This window comes from Lepidochelys kempii, chromosome 19 (genome assembly GCF_965140285.1).
Source record: "Lepidochelys kempii isolate rLepKem1 chromosome 19, rLepKem1.hap1, whole genome shotgun sequence".
Lineage (NCBI taxonomy): Eukaryota > Metazoa > Chordata > Testudines > Cheloniidae > Lepidochelys > Lepidochelys kempii.
The window spans coordinates 15667625-15689225 of NC_136398.1; the positions used below are offsets into that span (position 1 = coordinate 15667625).

At 51.0% G+C, this 21601-nt stretch overlaps 1 protein-coding gene across 2 annotated transcripts in view; it reads right to left on the reverse strand.

The window, feature by feature from the left end:
* The window catches only part of NKAIN1 (sodium/potassium transporting ATPase interacting 1), a 207187-nt gene extending 192115 nt beyond the window's left edge, over positions 1-15072 (reverse strand). Inside the window, exons 1-2 of one of the 2 annotated variants that reach the window (XM_078849431.1) lie at positions 13816-15072; positions 13150-13252 (exon numbers count right to left, since the gene is read on the reverse strand). In XM_078849431.1, the coding sequence (XP_078705557.1) occupies positions 13150-13194 (45 nt within the window). In that variant the 5' untranslated portion in view covers positions 13195-13252; positions 13816-15072. The remainder of the gene's footprint in view (positions 1-13149; positions 13253-13815) is intronic. The other variant, XM_078849430.1, reaches the window with a different exon arrangement.
* Positions 15073-21601: the final 6529 nt, after the last annotated feature.

Below are 21601 nucleotides of genomic sequence, written 5' to 3' on the forward strand. Positions count from 1 at the left end.
TCCCCATACACTCCTATCTACATACACCCTATCTATCTATCTGTGTATCTGTCTAACCCCATATACCCCTATCTATCTATCTATACACACACATTGTAGTCCTGTCTATATGGCCGGCCATGTGTCTTTTGTATGTTCTCTTGGGCACCGTAACCCCAACTGTGGCTAATACCAATGACACTGATAGCACCTGCTGAAGTTAAGGGTCTTTCCACATAACCCCTGTGTCCTCCTGCCCAGAATTTCCTGGGAAACCCACTTTCTGAGCTGACGGTGCCATCAATCTCTCCAGTCTAAGTGTGTGAGCTCTGCTTCCTGCCACCCCAGTGACCATGGCACAGAGACCTCTTGGCCCTTTGCAACGTCTGGTCTCTGAATAGCCCTGAACCTGCCTCATGCCCCAGCCCGGCTAAGAATGTGGTGTGGAGAAATCTCAGGGCCATCCATCCATAATGCCATTTGTCAGCTCCCAACACAATTTCCATGGCAACAATGCAAATGTGAAAGCATTCCATAATCATTAGGGAGCGGAGCTGAGCAGTATAAACAGTGACTGCAGTAGATTACATGCCTATTATGAACAGTCGCGGCTTCTGAGCACTGGTAATTATACCTAATTGTGCATTTAATTGTGTAATTGAAAACCCACATATAGAGTTCAGCCTGGGCTTCTTCCCTGCCCCCCTCCAATGTATGGGGAAAAGCAACCGGGGCAGAGCCTGAAGCCGCAGGGCAGTGCTGGGCCTGGGCCTCTTTGCAACCATTCATGCCCCACAGTCATGCACTGGCTGCCACAGAAACTGCGCACGGACAAAAGCTTCCTGGGGACACGAGAAGCAGGTGGTCTCCTCCCTCCTGGTGCGTCAGCCATACCGACACGGCAGGCGCTCGCTGTTTGCCCAGCTGTCCAGAGCGGGGGGCAGCCTGACATTCCTCCGACCGGCTAGGTGTGAGGCGGGAGCATTGTCCAGCCCAGAGCTAGGCCCAGCTGGGGAGAGGCAGAGCCGTGTGGCGCCTGAATCAGGAGTGAACCCGGGGCAGTCAGGGGGATGTGATAGCAAGCTGGGGGAGTGGAAGCAGGATCAGGCCCATGGAGAGAAAGAGGGAGCCCCAAGAGGACACAGACTGAGATGTATAGAGGTGTGGAGCGGATGCTGACATTGCTGCGATGGCCATATTCTGAGCAGCGCCGGGGAGCGCTAGGGCAGGCTCTCAGGAGGGCGGCTGGCCAGAGTGGGGCTAGGCATGCCGGGGAGCTGGGAGGAGTGAGGTGCTTGGCTGCAGTTCGGTGGTGAGAGCAGCTGCCCCAGCGATGGTGTCACAGCTGGGCACCAGACGAGCAGAGGGGCAGCGGTTGGCAGGAGCCACGCGGCAGCCATGGAGCTCGGCGGGCACTGAAGGGCAGCACAGAGGGGCTCCCAAAGAGACTGAGCCCTGGCCAGGGGGCCTGCTGGGGCACCCAACTGCCTGTGACAGAAGAATGAACGACAAGGGTCTCAGGTCCCAGGCCGGAGAAGCCCCAGCCCTCTTTTGGGGGCCCTCTAAGTGTTCAACAGGGGCTATTACATGGTGTGAACAGTCGCTGTCTAACCATGGAGTGCAGGGGATTTGCCAGCTTCTCTGGTCATTGGAGCTGTGGGCCTGGGTGCTTCTCAGGCCCCAACGGGTGCTAGGTCCAGGGAGGCACCACAGGGCCAGCAGCACTTTCCTCTGTCAGCACCCGATGCCTCAGTTACCATGGCACTCAGCATCCCCACGTGGATCCTAGGTGCCAGGGGTCGGAGGAGGGGGGGTTACCTTGCCCCCCAGAAGAGCAGGTACCGGAGGAAAGGGAAATGGGCTCAGGAAGCCCAGAGGGAGAGCAGGTCTGGGGCAAAGGGCAGGCTCATTACACTCCCCAGGGGAGACTCCGGCTCTAGCTGGGCCCATGTGACCCAACAGGTCTCTCCCATCCTCCTGCAACTGCTTAGAATCATAGAATACCAGGGTTGGAAGGGACCTCAGGAGGTCATAGAATCATAAAATATCAGGGTTGGAAGGGACCCCAGAAGGTCATCTAGTCCATCCCCCTGCTCAAAGCAGGACCAATTCCCAGTTAAATCATCCCAGCCAGGGCTTTGTCAAGCCTGACCTTAAAAACCTCTAAGGAAGGAGGTTTTTCTAGTCCAACCCAGACCAATCCCCAATTTTTGCCCCAGATCCCCAATGGCCCCCTCAAGGATTGAACTCACAACCCTGGGTTTAGCAGGCCAATGCTCAAACCACTCAGCTAGCCCTCCCCACACTTCCCGCTGGTCTATCTCTAAGCACCTCCCAGAAGGGGAAAGGGGAGATTGGATTCAGTGTGCCCGGCCTGCTCAGGCCCCAGCCACTTTGCCAACAGGGCCAGATGCAGCGGTGGTTTCTGAGACCACGGACCCTTGCCCATGGAGCAAGGGAGACCAAATAGCTCACATCACAGAGCCAGCCACAGAGCGAGAGTAATGTGCAGGGGTGTTGTGGGGGTGAGGACGGGCAAGGGGGCATAAGTCCACGCAGGTTGGGACGGCTCCGTGAAAGGGTGACGCAGTGCCGTTAGCTGACACGGGCAGTGTGCTTCGGTTTAGAAGGGGTCTGCATGAGAACACGATTGGTGACGATGGATGGGAGAAGCAGTCAGTGCCCAGCGAAGGCCACAGGAGTGGGGAAGGAAATGCACATGGCGAAAGGCTGGAATTGCTGGCAGAGTGGAGAGGGCTGGGGAGCCCAACAGGAGACACGGGCTGTGGTGTAGGCCAGGGCAGAGCTGGGCAAGGCCTCAAAGGAAAGTCTGAACTTGACAAAGGGGGAGGCCCAGAGGGGAGTGGCAGGGTCTGAGTGCTGGGCCTGGGAGATCATTTTGGACAGCAGGGCAGGGGAGAGATGTGGGTAACAGGGAGGGCAGAGAAGGTTCACAGATTATAAGGCCAGAAGAGCCATGCAACCATCCAGCCTGCCCTCCATATAGCCCAGGCCAGAGGGCTTTCCGGAGTTAACTGCTGTCTGACTGGAGCAGAGCTTTAGAGAAACATCCACTTGTCAGTGATGGAGAATCCACCATGACCCTTGACAAGTTGTTCCAATGGTTAATTGCCCTCACTAGAAAAATGTAACCTTTAGCTCTAGCCTGAATTTGTCTAGCTTCTACTTGCCCTGGCTCAGGCTACTCCGTCCTCTGCTGGACTGAAGAGCCAATCACCAAATATTTGTTCCCCATGAAGGTACTTACAGACCATGGTCAAGTCACCCCAAACCTTCTCTGCGTTAAGCTAAATAGCTGGAGCTCCTGGAGGCAGGTTTTCTAACCCTTTCATCATTCTGTGGCTCTTCTCTGACCCCTCTCCCATTTATCACCACCCTTCTGGAGTCGTGGGTCCCAGAATGGACACAGGATTTGAGCAGTGGTCACGCCAGAGCCAAATGCAGAGGTAAAGTAACCTCCCTAGCCCTGTGCGAGATTCCCCTGATTATACACCCACTGGTCATATTAGTCCTTAGGAGGAGGTGACAGCAATGGAAGCAGGAGGCACTTACAGACCGGGCAGGGTCAGGCGTCAGGAGAGAGGGGAAGGGCTGGGTTATTATACGTGAGGGAGGAAGAAGTGATGAGGCTTCTCCCACCCAGTGACATAGAGCAAGCCGTCCCATGATCCCCCCCGGAGTCCCCGCTCTGAGTGGGCCGCATTATCCTCCGAGCAGCCCAGTGACAGCTCTGCAGGCCTCCTCACAGTGCATTGTGTGCTGGCCACGCTGCCTTTGCTACCCGCTGTCTGGGGAGCTGTGCCCAGAAAAGCAGCAGCCCTCCCACGCCAGTCAGGAGGCGCGGCCCATCTAATCCTTGCTCCTGCCCCCAGCCTCCCAAGGGTAGGAGCCTACGGAATGAAGGAGGGAAGGCCGAGCCCACAGACTGCTCACCATGCAGATCATGTGCTGGAACGGGGCCAAAGAGGCCTTCCCAACGGAGCTAGGTTATGAGCCGCAAGAGCTCACTGAGCCCCGTCCCAGCCCGGGATTGACATGTGACACACTGGCCTCAAGATGGGCTCAAGGGGCTGTCTGGAGGGGAGGGGCAGGGGCCTGGCTGGTGTGATTTCTTTCTGTCAAGCTGAAAAAGAAACTAAGACAAAGGAAACACTGGATCCAAGTCACCCCGAGGGGCTGCCACAAACTGGCAAGGAAAGAGCATGTCCCGCCTGCCTCCGCTCAGCCAGCTGCACCCACGGCACTCGCAGCAGCTGTGCTGCAGGCCCTTATCAGGGACAAGCCCTTGCATCTCGTGGGGCCATTTACCGCTGGGCGTGGCAGGTGCCAAGCATAGCCGTGCTGAGCTGCCCAGGAAGAACACTGTGCTTCGTTGCCCCCGGAAATCCTCTCACCCTACAGCAGGGGCGGGCAAACTTTTTGGCCTGAGGGCCACATTGGGTTTCGGAAATTGTATGGAGGGCTGGTTAGGGGAGGCTGTGCCCCCCCCACCCCGTTTCTCACCCCCTGATGCCCCTGGAACCTCCTCCCCTGTTTGTCCCCCGCCGCCCCATCCAACTCCTCCTCTCATTCCTGACTGCCCCTGGGAACCCTGCCCCATCCAACCACCCCTTCTCCCTGTCCCCTGACTGCCCCCCGCTGCCCCATCCAACCCCTCCCCTCCTTCCTGACTGCCCCTCCCAGGACTCCTGCCTCCATTCAACCCCCCTGTTCCCTGCCCTCTGACCACCCCGACCCCCCACCCCGGACCACCACCCTGAACTCCCCTGCCCTCTATCCAACCCCCCTGCTCCCTGCCCCCAGCCCCCTTACTACGCTGCCTGGAGCACCGGTGGCCGGCAGCGCTATAGCCGTGCCACCTGGCTGGAGCCAGTCCCGCCACCGCGCAGCCCAGAGCACCGGGTCAGGCCTGGCCCCAGGAGCTCGCAGCCGTGCTGCCCAGAGCATCGCGCCGGCAGCACAGTGAGCTGAGGCTGCGCGGGATGGGGAACAGCAGGGGAGGGGCCGGGGGCGAGCCTCCCAGGCCAGGAGCACAGGGGCCGGGCAGGAGGGCCCTGCAGGCCGATGTGGCCCGTAGTTTGCCCCCCTCTGCCCTCCAGCCTGCGCTCTATCTGTGCTTTGTGCAGCTCCATGAATGGCGCATCTCACTGCAGCCAGAATCTCACCAGCTGGACGCAGCAGATCCTACCGTGCACTGGGCACTGGCCAAGGAGCCAGGGGACCCGGGTTCTATGTCCAGTTCCTGCCATCTGACTGTGGGCAAGTTACGTCTCACCTCTGTCTTCCCTCCCTATTTAAAGTGTAAGCTCTTTGGGGCAGGGAATGTCTCTCACTCTGTGTGTGTGTACAGCACCCTGCATAAAGGGTCCCGGATCACAGTTGCAACCACTTGTTGCTACTGTAATACAATTAATAATAACTTATTTTACAGATTGGACTGATGCCCATCGCCACAGGATTTGAGCACCTGCTAGATTAATAGAGTGCCGTTGGGGAGTCATTAGAGGGCTGCTTGTGTAGTTTTTTTCTCCTCTGGTGGGAGGGGCAGGATGGAAGCAGTGGCTATAGTGAGTATCACTGAGAGGCAGCAGGGCTTGCTGGTACCTGGAGTTTTCTTAGGCTGCATCCCTTGGACCCAGACAATGCACTTCCTCATTAGCAACGAAGGTCGGATTAGCTCTGTTCCATTGGCCCAAATCATGGTCTCCATCTGCTCTCACACTAGTTTTACACCGATGGATCTCCATTGACTCTGGTGGAGTTATTACTGATTTGCACTAGCGTGTGTGAGATCAGACTCAGGCCCTAAGGACAACCCTTATGGGGGCCCTCAGTTGTGGGTGGGTTAAAAAAAGTACCAACTGATTGTGGCTGCCAACAGTCTGCAGACCTTGCTGGTATCAATCTGAACAGGAAGTAACTTAGCCCAGGGACCCTCCAGGGAATGAAGTGGGAATGTCCTACAGGAAATGGAATTGCTGCTCTGGACACACTGCGGTGTCTGGGCCTAGGACTCGGGTGGGCCTGCCCAGTCTATCTGGTACTACAGCTAACAATCTGGTCCTTGAATGCTCCTCGGACGGCAAAGGAACTGATACTTCTAAAGCAAAAAACGCTGCATACCCCACTCACCAGAGGCTGGGGACTGGACTGAGTGACCCAGCCAGAATGGGGCAACACCTTTCAAAATACTGCCTGATTTTAGACTTTTTTCAGGAGCAACAGATAGAATTTCCTTGAGGTATTAGATCTACTAGCCAGACTGGGCAGACCACTGATCTATGCAGGAGCCCTGATCCTAGAATTTAGAGAAAGAAAAGACCTCTTCCTGATGTCCTCAGAGCTTCAGTGACTTCACTGGGAGTTTGGGGTACACAAGGACTGTATCCTGTCTCCAGCAATGGTGACACTTCAGGAGATGATGAAAGCCCTCATCTCACATACCTGGACAAGGACAAAGAGCAGCCAAAGGGCAAGTGGAAAAGCACTTGGGACCACTGTCACCAGGACAGACCTGGAAGCATGAAATTCGATTCCTTTGCCTGAGCTGGCAGATCTGCCAATGCTTGTAAAAGTTCATCATGTTGATAACATTTCCCAGCCATAGCCCTGGACTCAACAATAGTCAATTCGGATATGAGAGGGAAAGCGATGGAACTCTTTCTCAGCTCCGCCCACAATTCCGGTTGGCCTGGAGGCTGATCAATGGTGTTGGCATTCAGTCATCGCCAGGAGGCTTTAGTCAGCAAGCTCCATTGCAATGGCTAAGAAGCATCCACGCCCAGCGGAGCCATTGTCTCTGTGAGCAGGTGCACACAGAGCGCGCAGCATCAGGGCAGGGTGGACAGGGCTTCTTTTCATTCACGAGGGCGAGCAACTTCTTCTTTTTTTAAGTCAGTTTAAATTCTAAGTGCCAATCCAATGAGCAACCAAGAACCAGCCAACCCCACCCCCTTGAGTGAATTCAGCTCTGCAGCTGCACCAAGAAGTGCTCCTGCTTATCACTCATTTCATAGACCCTGTGTGCTTGAATAATTCTGGGACAGCATCAACACAAGTTTCGATTTCATTACACTCATCATGATCTTAACTCTCTCGAGCCAGTCCCCTCCAGTCACATCTCCTCTCCTGCCCAAACAATGTATTATGTATTTTACTCTTAACTGTCTGCTTTCTCGCCCTCTGCCTTTTATTTAAAATTTTTCCCCACATGATAAAGCCTGGTACTTTTCACCTCTTAATCTCACAGCAGTTTACAAAGGTGGGGGAGTGTCATTAATTGCTTCTCAATGATGGGGAGAAAGGGAGTGGAACGTTACCCAGGGTTACATGGCAAGTGAGCGACAGAGCTAGGCACAGACCCAAGTCCTAACTCCAGCTGTTGTGCCACCTCCCCTGAGTCACAGTGCCTCTCTGCCCTGGGTAACTGTTCATATTCAGTAAATAGCTTCATAACCGTTTTCAAAAGTGACCTCTCATTTGGGGTGCCTGTTTTTTCTGCATCCATCATGAGACCCTGCAGCCTGCTTTTCAGAGGTGCTAAGCATCCACAGCTCCTGGTAACTTCAACTGTGCAAGTCACTTCACCTCTCTGGGCCTCAGTTTCCCCAACTGCAAAATAGGCCTAATGAACTTTGTAAAGTGCTTTGAGATGCCTGGGTGGAAGGTGCTATGTAGCAGATGTCGGGACTTCCCATCATAGGCGCTGGAGCACCCACTGGGAAAAATTAGTGGGTGCTCTGCACCCACCGGCAGCCAAGCTCCCCTCCCCCCCGCCCCACCTCCTCCCCCACAAGTGCACTGCGTCCCCGCTCCTCCACCTACCTCCCAGCGCTTCCTGCCACCAAACAGCTGTTTGGCAGCACTTAGGACTTTCCAGGAGGGAGTGGGGAGGAGGGGGAGATGCGGCGCACTCAGGGGAGGAGGCAGACAAGAGGCGGGGCAAGGGCGGGGACTTGGGGGCAGGCAGTGGAATGGGGGTAGGAAGGGGGTGGGGGCTTTGGGGAAGGGGTGGAATGGGGGCAGGGCAAGGGCGGTGCAGGGGCAGGGGTGGGGTTGAGCACCCACCGGAAACAGTGGAAGTCGGCACCTATGCTTCCCATACGAGGAGAGCTGGCTACACTGCAGCTGGGAGGTGTGATTCCCAGCCCAGGTAGACAGACTTGTGCTGCATCGTAGGCAATTCTTTCTGTCGGGCTCTCAGCTCAAATGTCTTTGCCTAGTTCCCAGGGAGCAGCTATACCCCAAAAACTGGCTCTGAATAGAAGGAGAAAGGCAGAGAACAAGCCCTGTTGCTGCTTGCAACAGCTCCCCATGAAAAAACTTCACGTCACAAAACTGATAACAATACAGCATTTCTTCCAAGACTGTCCCCTGCTGGCATGCTGAAGGGAAAGAACTTGTAAGACTAGTTGTGACAGCACCACCTGGTGACCTCTGCCGTCACAGGCATACGGGGACAAAGCCAGGCAATCACTTTCACAGCCTGGGTGAATGCTTCCAGGGCACGGCCTCTCCCCCAGCACACAGTATCTCCTCATGCAACCCAATAGACCATGCTTTGCATCTCACCTGCCTCACCCCCGATGCCTCCACTGACAAAACGCTGCGCTTTAGACCTCTGGTGAGTAGTTAGATGGCTTAATCAAATGGAAAGTCCAATTCTCCCATGTCATTTGGGAAGCGGAAAGTGAGCAAAACACTGTCAGGTAAAAACTCCCATCTAATTACAATAACAACAACATGTATGTTACCATAGCGAAAACAAAATCAGTTAGGGAGTAAGATTTAAATAATAGCAACAATGAGTTATAGAGTTTAAGACCTGCGGGAACCACCAGAACATCTCTCTGACCTCCTGTAGATCACAGGCCACCAGCACCAAACCTGACTCAATGAAACAAGGCAGAGGTTAAAACACCATAGGGGAGGATTAATATCACACACAATAAAACCCAGGCTGGGGCAGCTAAGAGGGAATTCAGATGGGCTACATATTTCATTACTTAAAAAATGAAATGAACAAGCCACTCATCGTCCTCCAGTCACTCTTGAGTGTATTTTCAATCCCAGTTCCCCTCCTTTCACCTGTTTATGGCAAGCACCAATCACCACTGTGTCTATCCAGGTGCTCACAGAACCACCGCCTCTGAGCATCTCCTAAACATTAGTGAACTGAGCCCCGCCACAGCCCCCGGGAGCTGACCTCTCAAATGTCCCTTGTTTCGCAGGAAGTCACTTGTTCCCTGCCCCACTCTGCACAAATCTAGTACCCCCTGGAAATTAGTGACATCAAACATAAAGACTCGAGGAGCTGGAGTTATAGAGAGAGCTATTTGCGATGCAGGAAGGCATCCTGCAGCATTGTGAGCTTCCTGCCTTTGTAACCACCCCGGTGAGGTAGGGGTGGAATTGTTAGCCCCATTTTATACATGGAGAACAGCGGCCCAGAGCCGGGGTGTGGAATAGGATTTCCAGTCTGATGTTAGCATGCGCTAGCTAACACATGCTTTCAAAGTCGATATCAAACACACTGCCCTAAACCCAAGCTAAATGGGCAGAGATATAGCACCCAAGGCAACCACACCTTTAAATCTTAGCCAAGACAAGACCAGAATGGGTAAATGATTTGACCTCGCTGACTCAGGAAGTCTGTGGCAGAGTCAAGAATTGAACCTGGCTCTCTGTTCAGAGCCTTATCCACAAGGCCAGCCATCCTCCTTCCTCTCCGGCTTCTGTCTCTTCCCCTCTGCCAGCTCGCTCTGTCTTTGTGAGCTCATATTTGGTGCTGGGGCACCCTCTGTATGGACGGTCCCTTCCCGAGGGGCTCACACCCAAATCCTCAGCACATAGATCATTTCTGTCACTCCCGCAATCTGACACTTGCCACTGGTTTTGCTCCACCCTCTTCGGCAGTGAGGGGGACAGCTGTCCAATCCATGATTAGTATTTATTAGATGTATTACAGTAGTACCTAGGAGCCCGAGTCCTGGACTAGGACCCCATGGTGCTAGGCACCGGACAAACAGTCCATCTTTTACTCTGGGCCAATCAGAGCAGCAGTATGATCGTAACACAATGAGGCGGTTTACTTTCCCATGCCCCCTCGTGAACTGGGCGAATGGAAACCTCAGCATGGTGAGGAGCCTCTCAGCAATGGGGGGCGAGGAGAGGGGACCTCATTATTCTCCCTCCAACTCCACAGTCCTGCTTGGTTTCCTCCATCTCCCCCTCTTGCTCAGGCTCTCCGTTGCCTCCACATTCCCATCACCCTTAGCCACAGGAGGGCCGAGCTGCTGCATCAGTGGGCCATCTTGCTTTTTGCTTTCATCTCCAATTCCCCCTTCTCTCGGGACCCTTTGATAACGAACAAACATGATCAGATAATTAGCAACGAGGCTGGGCACCCGCCAGCACCATGCGTGCACTTGCCCCTCCCCCCTGCATTCTCAGGTCTGGACTGAGTAAAGCCCCAGTCTGAACCGCCAGAGCCAAAACCCAATGGACTGCCTTTTGCAAAACCAAACCCAGCTGTGCTTTACCAACCACGTCACCAGTCCAGCTTCCGGGCGGCAAAGCTCCCAGCACCTCCCATGACATTAATTAGTCTGTTTGCTCTGGAAACTACAGCTGCCATTCACGTGGCTTGTAGCCTCCTGAACAGCACCCTGATTCCTGATCTGTGTGCTGAGGATCTGGGGCTCATCCCTTACAGGGGCCTTCCCGCAGCAAGCAGCTCCTCATTGGGGCTGAGAAGACATTTCCCCCACAGGACATAGGAGTATTTCACCTTCCTCCAGAGCACTGCGAAGGGCCAGCTGAGTGTATCCAAACAATTCTATCTTAGGTGGAGGCTGGGCTCACAACAGGAGCTGGGCCAGAGGCTTCCAGCAATGGACCTTGGTGATGGCCATTGGTAGAGTTCAGCCCTTCCTAACTTCTTCTCTGAGATCTTAAATCAACCACATTAAGGTCTCAACAGAGATCGTACAGTCAGTAAGTGTTACCCGCTGTCCTTAGCTCACCCCACTGTTCCTGAACGCTGCATCTCAGAAAGATCACTCCCTGTTTGGGGCCTTCCTCTGGGATCAGTTTTAAAACCATGTATCACCAAGGTACGTGACAATGCCTTTCCAAACCATCTTGGTCCTGGTTAAAATATATACGATGGGTCTCTTAAATTACCCAATAAACAACAGAGGTTGGTTGAGACAGAGCCTGTGTGGTCAGTGGGGTAAATCTCTACTGAAGATCTCCTTCTAAGGGATGGGTGGATTTTCACCTCAAACCACTGGGAGATTCTTGGTTTCACTGCCGCAGCATTGGGACACACTCGAAATACATCTGCTGGAAACCTTGGCCCAAATTTGGCCAGCATAAAGTTTTACTGTTCAGACATAGCAGCATCTTTTCCAACCCTCGGAGCGCAGATGGATTTCTTTTCCCCCTCTACAATGTATAACCTTTTCATAGAATCATAGAATATCAGGGTTGGAAGGGACCTCAGGAGGTCATCTAGTCCAACCCCCTGCTCAAAGCAGGACCAACCCCCAACTAAATCATCCCAGCCAGGGCTCTGTCAAGCATAACCTTAAAAACCTCTAAGGAAGGAGATTCCACCACCTCCCTAGGTAACCCATTCCAGTGTTTCACCACCCTCCTAGTGAAAAAGTTTTTCCTAATATCCAACCTAAACCTCCCCCACTGCAACTTGAGACCATTACTCCTTGTCCTGTCCTCTTCTACCACTGAGAATAGTCTAGAACCATCTTCTCTGGAACCACCTCTCAGGTAGTTGAAAGCAGCTATCAAATCCCCCCTCATTCTTCTCTTCTGCAGACTAAACAATCCCAGTTCCCTCAGCCTCTCCTCATAACTCATGTGTTCCAAACCCCTAATCATTTTTGTTGCCCTTCGCTGGACTCGCTCCAATTTATCCACATCCTTCTTGTAGTGCGGGGCCCAAAACTGGACACAGTACTCCAGATGAGGCCTCACCAGTGTCGAATAGAGGGGAACGGTCACGTCCCTTGATCTGCTGGCAGTGCCCCTACTTATACATCCCAAAATGCCATTGGCCTTCTTGGCAACAAGGGCACACTGTTGACTCCTATCCAGCTTCTCGTCCACTGTTACCCCTAGGTCCTTTTCCGCAGAACTGCTGCCTAGCCATTCGGTCCCTAGTCTGTAGCGGTGCATGGGATTCTTCCGTCCTAAGTGCAGGACTCTGCACTTGTCCTTGTTGAACGTCATCAGATTTCTTTTGGCCCAATCCTCCAATTTGTCTAGGTCCCTTTTCTCCCTTTAACAACCTGTAAAATTTGACCCTAAAACAAACACCAGCAATGCTCTTTTGGAGCCCTGGATGGGTGAAAAGGGAACTGACCCCAGCAAAGAAAAAAATATCCAGGTGGGTTTTTTGTACTCTTGTCATAACCGCACACAGACATTCAGGCACAATTTTTATAATGAACATGCCAAATCTAAGATCAAGACTTTGCAGAGCAAAATGCCATGAGGGAGGAAGTTTTATGGCCCGGGAAAGAAAAGGTGGTTTCTAATAGAAATGACAGAACTTTAATTGGAGCATCACTGGTAAGTTCCATTCTAATGAGAAACCTTTTTCTGTCTTACATTGTGTCACAGAGCATTGCACACAATACCCAGGTAAGCCTCCCAGACAATCACCAGCTATTAGACATCACTGTTACATGATTCACTTTCATGTTTCCCATAACCCAGCATGAAGACATTGGCTTCCCCTTATATTTTAAAATTCATTCACTACTTCAGTCTCTATTGCACAACCCCTTGGGATGAAAAACTAATAATGCAGCAAGAATGCTAACGTAACCTCACAACATTGCTGTCATAGATATATACTGGCTACATTGCCTTTGTAAACAATGCTTTTTATTGACCATACCTACTGCAAGCAGGATATTAGGCATCTTGTAATATTCCTGCTGTGATCAATAGCAATGTTGCAGGCAGACTGGCCAAAATCTCTGGAATTTCCCCATTTTCCTAGCCCTGGGCAAGTCTCTGTTAATCCCAGGATTGCCACAGAGGTGATCCAAATTCTAAGGTGTTTTTCTCCATCTGAGTTTCCCATCTGTCCAGGAAACTGCCTGGATAATTAATTATTACCTTCCTGAGTTTCCTTTCATCAGAAACCCTCCTGATATCGCACATGCTTGCATCAGCTGGCCCCTGATACTGTACCACTGTCACCAGGCTGATTAAGATTGATCTGAGCAGGGTGAAAAGCACGACATATAATTATTGCAAATATCAACAATCCTATTAAAAGGAGATCTGTTTATTTGCTCTCTGGCTCTCTCCAGAACATGTGTGCCTCCCAAAACTACCCGCCCCTCTGTGCAGTCAGATTGATCCCGTCAGCAGGCAAGAGAGTTCACCAAGTATTCGCTTAAGTTTTGCGCCTGCCATTTTCCTGGCAGGTAAAAATAAGAGGTTCTGAGCATGGAGGCCTGGGACCCAAAGCCCCGGTGACAGTTATGCAAAGGGGCCAGATTTCAGTTGCAAACAAAGATCCCACCTGCTCCGAACTGACTCCAGGGCACCGAGCACACAAGACAGAAAACTGCTTCCGAGGGGTTTCCATCTGCAACTCCGGAGCGCCTTTGAGCCAGCGTGGGGGGAGAGGGTCACACTTTGCGGGGTTGTATTTAACCGCCCCCGGCCTGGCCTGGCAGCAAGGTCACATCCCAGACAGAGTGGTGAATATGATCGTGCACAGCAAGCCACAAAGCACAATAAAGCATGATGAGCAGGCACAAACCCTGGTCTTACCAGCTGAAGGCAGCAGACTCCAACCAGCGTGCATCGTCCATTGCATTTCCCCATGGTTTCCTGGCTGGAGCCTTGGATTTTCCCCACACTGGATGAGCGCTGTCTTCCTCCAGCTTCAGCAATCCTCCCTTTGCCAATAAAAATACCCCTCAGAGAGCATCAGGAGGAAACCCGCAGCACGCCTTGGTCTCCAGCCCTTTGCCAGACCCAGTACTTGCTTCACAGCAGCACTCCTGGCTTTTGCATGCTGCCAGGATAGCATAGAAGCAGGAGCGGCTCAGAAAGGGGCATTTTTCTCCCCCCACCCCTTCCTTCTACAGCTCTGTCTGGACTTGCCACATTTCCAAGACGCAGGGACAACAGCGGATGATCAGATGTTGCCATCCATCTCCCAGGAGCTGCTCTGCGATGGCTGAGAGAGAGAGAGGAGCGAGGTGGGGAGGGGGGACGGGAGAAGCAGCTCCCCTTGCTTCGCACAATTTTGCATGGAAGATTGGCTTGGAGCTCTCAAGCCCCTTCTATTGTTCCCCCCACCCCCCGACACAACCAGGATTTGTGCCCCTAGGGAGAGGGAAAAAAGGGAAGGGCAAAAAATGAAGAGCTCTTGGAAAAGGCAGGAGAGGCAGAGGAGGAAGCCAGGCTCAGAGCTGTATTAACAATCAAAGCTGGGGAAATAATACATTCAAGCAGCTTTCCCTCTAGGACCACGTGGCTCTGGCTCTTCTCAGGGCGTGGAGAGACCAGACCAGAGTTCTGCACTCTGCACCTGAATGGATTTCTTCTTCCTCTTCATTCTGTGTAACAAAGGCTCCGCATGCCTTGAACTTCAGCCCTGTCTGCATCTGAGGGGCTGGGCTACTAAAGAAACGCATGGTGCGGATATGAGGTTTTGTTTGTTTGCTTATCTCGCTTTGTATTTTTAAGTGCAGATCCTCGTTCACAGGATGAATCCTGGATCCAGCTGGCACAGTTGGAAAGAAGGAGATTTTTAAGACCAAACATTTCCCAAAGCAGCCACTTGTTTTTGTGTGAGAGGCTTTCTGGGTGTTGCAAATCAGGCACTCAAAATCAGCAACCGGTTTTTGAAAATGGTGCTGTGACTGTCTCATTGAGAAAGGGGCATAGTGAGATCAAAAGCCTTCATTACTAAGAGAAGGCCTCACTCTGATCTCAAACTGGGGTAATGCTGCAGCAGCTCTCCTGAGGGCAATGGATTTACATTGGTGTAAACGTGAGGAGGAGCTTGCCCAGAGACTTTTAAAACTGCCTCAAACATCATCCAAAATGAAGGATTCTGCCCCCATATACTCAGAGCCCTGGGGCAGGACTGTCTGGTCAGTTTCAGGAGCTGGATTTATTTGATAAGGAGGTGCAGACCAAATAGATTGTTAGTGCTACGAGCAAATAATCACCATTGATATTGGCCAGTATTGGTAGATAAGAGAAATCCGGTTAGCCCTTTAAAAAGAAATCTATGGAAATCCCCCTGAAAAATCCTGTCGACTTTACTCCCTTTCCCAGTCATCAGCCCTGCATTTGTAAATTTCCTGCAGAGGAGACAGAGCTCACAAAGGTCACTGAGCAAGGGTTTGCAAAAAAATGCTCTTGATTTATGCTCTTGATTCTCCCCTCCCAGCCCTACAAATTGCAGCACCATGGTTGGGGGGAAAAACCAAGCCCACCAGTTCTGAGTTATGGGAGCCATGCAGTCAGGATGAATAAAACTCATTTGTCTGACACCCAATTCTGCTGTCATTTGTCCTGTTTAAAAGGAAAGGATTTAGGGGGAGCCGGGAAGGTTTTCAAAGCCAACTGTAGGGTTTAGGGGTATGGGTCTTGCTAGGAGTCCATAGGATGGTGCTTCTACATCCTTTTAGAAAACTCTCACTTAAACTTCATATGGGACAAAGACACCAGAATAGTTGGTTTGGGTTTAAGTCAGCTTTCTGCCCACCTCACACCATTAGCTCTAGATTTTCAGAGATTCCCCAACCAAGGCAAGGCCTCAATGCTACATGACTTGTGCTCTTGAGTAGCTTTACTCACCTGAGTTCACTGGGACTAATAAGCATAAACTGATCCATGTGCCTCAGTGTTTGCAAGATGGGGGCCTAACATGTTACCTGCAGGCTGGCAGGTGTAATACAAAGGCAGAGTGTGTGCCATGCCATACTCTCGAGTCTCGTGGCTGGTGTGTTAGAGGATAACAGCCCACTAATGCTACTGGCTAATGGAGTTACTCTGCTAGTTCAAGTGGTGCTTGGTAAGGGCTGAGGTTCCCTGCCGATAACCCATGCAGGGAGCCATTACACACACACACACAGAGGTTTTTGCCTGTGTACGGGAGTGGTTTAGCAGCCCGCTCTGCATGCCCAAATGCACTTCGCATGTAAAAGGCTCAGCTTCTACATGTGAAAAAACTTGACTACAAAAATATCATGTAGGCATCAACCTGAGAGCACTAAACTGCAGATGGCACATGAGAGTGCCAGGCCAAGGGGGCAGGTTTAGTGGGCGAAAACACTGCCTTTCCTCTCCATTTCCTGTGGAATGAGAAGTGGAGAGGAAATCATTAGTTGTGAACATATACACTTTTCAAAAAAACCCCAGCAATAGCTTCTTTACACCAAGATTGAGTTCATCCATGTCACAGTTGTTTTTTAACAGAATTTCTACCACTTGTCCTACGTCCAGGATTAATAAATCAGAAAAACAATGGGCCAGATCCTCAGCTGGAGCCAGGGAAATTTTTCCACTGACTTCCAGGGGATTTGAATCAGACCCCTGTTGTAAACCCATGGAACACTACTGAGGTCCACCAAAGGGTTAACCCTGCACACCCTTACTCATGTGAGGAACCTCACTGGCTTCAGGGAAACTATTTGCATCAGCAAGGACTACTCAGAGGACGAAGCGCTTGTGGGGTCAGGCCCCTAATGGACCGCTGATACATATACCAGAAAGACTATCCCTCTTCTTAGCAATCACCCAGCCACAGAGCCACTTTATCTGCATCCCATCAACCTGCCTCCTCATTAAATGCCTGAAAGCGAGTAAATATTATAGGTTTGTTTCTGCAACTCTTACTCAGGGGGAATAGCTGGAACTCACATCCAGCTAGGCACAGTGCTGCCTCATGGATAGAGCACTAGATTAGGATGCAAGAGACCTGGCACAGCCGCTGGGCAAGTCGCTTCACCCCTCCGTGCCTCAGTTTTCCCTTCTGTAAAATGGGGCCAGTGATACCTCCTTTGTAAAGAGCTTTGAGATCTACTGATGAAAAGCACTAGGTATTATTATTATTACTCCCATGGATTTCAGTGGGATGGGAGTAAGTACTATTTCATAGGTGGAAATTCACCCCCAGGCCGAGGACCATGAGATGTAAATGGTACATAGGCCTTGCACCAGTCCTCTGCTTGTGGGTGAAAAAGGACTGAAGAGTCCATCCTCTTGAGCAATTCCCAACTAGCCCTTCCCAACTCGCCCTGTAAGGCACTGTAAGATTATGAAAGCTTCTAATCATCATCATGTAAAAGGCACCTGATATAAAATAATAAAAGTGATAAATCCAACACAATGGCACTGGGGTTTCTGGCCAGCTCTCAACCAGGTGGAGGGAGAGGGAAGTGTTGTGAGGAATCAATTTTAGATTAAAAAGGTCAATATACCATGTCAAGCCACTTAACTGGAAGGCAAGGAGATAACTTCATTTGTAAATGAGGGGAAAAGGGATCCAGGTTTTGTTGCTCGTTTGGTTTCCAACCCCCAACCTCCTTCCAGAACACACACATGTATATATGTTGAGAAGAAGAAAATGGATGACATGCAAATTATGGGGGAAATAATAGGAGGAAATTAAATCAGGGTCACATTATTCATTCATGGAGATGGGAAGAAGCTGTGATGATAAGTGCTTTGATGTACACAAGACACATTGTTTGTGGAAAGCCATTCTTTTTTAATATCGCTGGCTTTTTCAAATGGTAATGTGTCGCACGGGAGATGACAGTGTTGCTTTCAGCTGTCTGCTCATTAGGGGAACAGTCACACACTGGCACCAAAGGAACCCTAGAATTTCAAGGCCATCTCCTTTTGGGGAGGGGCAGGGGTTTTAAAGCAGGTAACAACAGCGAACAAGAATGCTTCATTTGCAGAAGGCCTTGAGAATGTCTAATTCAGAAGAAAATAAACCTATAACCTTTGGACTGACTTCTTCACTCCGGTTTCTAACAGGATGCTTTACTTAGTTTCATTGATTCATTTCAGATTAAGGTAATGGGCATCTCGAATTTCAGACTCAAGATGCGGAGATGCTTCCCAAATCAGTCCACTGCAGAAGGGCAGCCGCCTCTGAGGTGAAGCACAGAAGCTGTTTATCAGCTCACAGCAACGCTATATAAGAGTTTAGACATACACAAATACCCATAACTATGGGGAAATGTTTATGCTGGCTGAAGGTAACAACCCATATTGGACTTTGGCCAAGATCCCCAGGCTAACTGTGCACAAACTGTCTCTCTCCCTCTTTCTCTGCATTGTGACCACACTGCATGGCCGTACAACCAAACCAGCTGAGTAAAGGGCAAGAAAGGGCCTTTTTTGTGGGGTGGGCGGGGGGTCCTGATCTGGCCAGGTGCTGAGCACACTCAGCTCCTGTAGAAGTTAATGGGAATTGGACGTGTTCAGCAGTTTGTAGGCTCAGGCCCTTGATGCACAATCAGGCCATGGTTCAGCAATAATAGAGGCCAAGGATATAGGGGGGAAAGGTGACTGTTCCCTTAGGTCCTGGTCAAAACTTGTATCTCTAGAACCCATTGCCTGAGCACCTGGCAGAACCAACAGTGCTGTAGGAACGGTAAACGTGAGAGCTTCGTTCCGCGAGAGTCAGAACCCTGGGGTCCGAGTCCTAGTGCAACCAGCTCAATGTGGGGTTTCAGGCAAGTCATTTAATCCAAGATTTAAAGTGGCCTGTGTCATACGGGATTGCGGACCTGGTCCAAAAGAATAGAGAGCTCTGAAGTGGGTCCGAGGCTGGGGAGGAGGCCTTTTAAGCTCACACTTTATTACAAACAAATGACATTCCATCCCCATGGCAATGACAAACCCACTACTTTGAGAGCACACAAACCCAGCTGCCCCCACTCTGTGCCTCAGTTTCCCCATCTCTAAAATGGGGATACCAGTACCAGTGCCCTGTCTCACAGGAAGGGCAGTGAAGTTGCTACATCTTCATCATTGTTATCATCATTTATTATATGTATTACTGGAGTATCTAGGCATCCCAGTCTTAGACCAGAAACCCATTGTGTTAGGCTGTACAAACACAGACCAAGAGATGGTCCCTGTCCAAAGAGCCAAAAATCTAAGTATAGGAGAGCTAGGGTTGTTATTGCAAAGGACAAAATAACAGGGCAGCAATCTTAATGATGGCAGCTTCTAAATACCCCAAACTCAGTGCAAATGCACCTAAGGACTGAGAAATGGAGACTGCCAGAGAAGGAACGGCCTGTTAGTCCACACAACATGTGTCTTGCCACCTGCTATTCCTGGCATCTATTTATATTCCCCTTGTTTATTTCTCTTAACTGCTTACAGGATAACTAGTTACGCTTGTGTATGGAGGAGAAAGGCAGTGGCTCTGTGGCCTTATTTCAAAGCCCCTTCTCCATGAAACAGGCTTATCGCTTTGCTCCATTGCTTTCCATTTTGAAGGCAAATACGGTCCCTGGATTCAATCTCTTTCGCTGGTTAAACAGTATGTGTAGCTGAGCCTGTCTCACAGATGAAAGAAACGGAGATGAAATCTTCCCTGAACGAACCTGGGGGTGGATCTGAAGCAGTGAAGCCCAAGAATAGAATCCCAATCTCATATCCTCCCAACACACACACACACACACACATTTACACACAAAAGTGGAGGACACTTTCCTGTCTTTCTCGGGCAACTTCTGCCCTGCGGCCAGGTGCCCCTTAGTTCTGATCCCTGCCAGTGTGTAGGAAGGGTAAAGCTGCTTTGATGGGGGAGGTTGGCTGTTAGTTTGTTTTCCTTTCTCAGGCACTGGAGACAGGACCGATGAAACGCTCCACATTTGTGCAGTTTCTCAGTAAGGGCATTGCTCAGCGTACAGTTTGGCTTGCATCCTGAGCGCTGCGAGCTGCGCTGTACAGTAGCATTACTGACCTCTGGTGATTGAAAAGGAGAAGTTTACCCACAGGGTGAGCCTCAGTTTTGCTGATGCTCTCATCCAGTACCTGGCCACGTCTCTACGCAGACCTGGAGATGAGTCCTAATGCACCCAGGGAGGAGGAGCAGTGATGAATGTGCAGCCTCTGGCGGGGAATGGATTTTAAAGGTGAATTTCAAAGCTTTAATTTTAAAAAAATTGCTTTCAGATCCCACATCAGGGAGAGAATTAAAGAACCATAGAAATTGGAGATGAAAGCAGCCTCTGGTCACATCCAGCCCAGCACCTGTTCCTTACAGCAGGGGGATGCAGACTTTTTCACTGTGTAGCTCGCTTCTGAGGAACTAGAAGACTCTGAGCACTTCCTCTCCCATTCCCAGCTACACAATGTCCCTTGCCACAAATGCAGCGATTGCCTCCATGGAGAAGTAAGGTGGGGGATGCATGGAATTGTGTTTTTAGCAGCTGGGAACCAGGAGGAGGAGCCAGCCCCATGTGAGCAGCCAGCTGTCTGCAACCCACCACAAGTACTAGCTGAGTACAGCTACCCATCCTGTCACTACAGCGTGATCCACCCAAGTTTTAAAGATCTGAACCTCTTCCCAGCAGCCTCCTCATGGATCTCACGCTGTACCATTAAATATAAACCTTCCTTCTCACGTCCCATTGCTCCTAAGTGCAGCCCTTGGCACTGGCCTTGACAATCTCTCTCCTGCCTTGGATCCTGCAGATCTCTGCAAATGGCTTAGTCACCTCTTTGCCAAACCATCCGTATTTTGCTCTTTTAAAGCCTGATCTGTTCAAGTCATAGAATCATAGAATCTCAGGGTTGGAAGGGACCTCAGGAGGTCATCTAGTCCAACCCCCTGCTCAAAGCAGGACCGATCCCCAATTAAATCATCCCAGCCAGGGCTTTGTCAAGCCTGACCTTAAAAGCTTTTAAGGAAGGCGATTCCACCACCTCCCTAGGTAACGCATTCCAGTGTTTCACCACCCTCCCAGGGGAAAAAGTTTTTCCCTAATATCCAACCTAAATCTCCCCCACTGCAACTTGAGACCATTACTCCTTGTTCTGTCATCTGCTACCACTGAGAACAGTCTAGAGCCATCCTCTTTGGAACCCCCTTTCAGGTAGTTGAAAGCAGCTATCAAATCCCCCCTCATTCTTCTCTTCTGAAGACTAAACATCCCCAGTTCCCTCAGCCTCTCCTCAGAACTCATGTGTTCCAGTCCCCTAATCATTTTTGTTACCCTCCGCTGGACTCTTTCCAATTTTTCCACATCCTTCTTGTAGTGTGGGGCCCAAAACTGGACACAGTACTCCAGATGAGGCCTCACCAATGTCGAATAGAGGGGAACGGTCACGTCCCTCGATCTGCTGGCAATGCCCCTACCTATACATCCCAAAGTGCCATTGGCCTTCTTGGCAACAAGGGCACACTGTTGACTCCTATCCAGCTTCTCGTCCACTGTAATCCCTAGGTCCTTTTCTGCAGAACTGCTGCCAAACCATTCGGTACCTAGTCTGTAGCGGTGCATGGGATTCTTCCATCCCAAGTGCAGGACTCTGCACTTGTCCTTGTTGAACCTCATCAGAT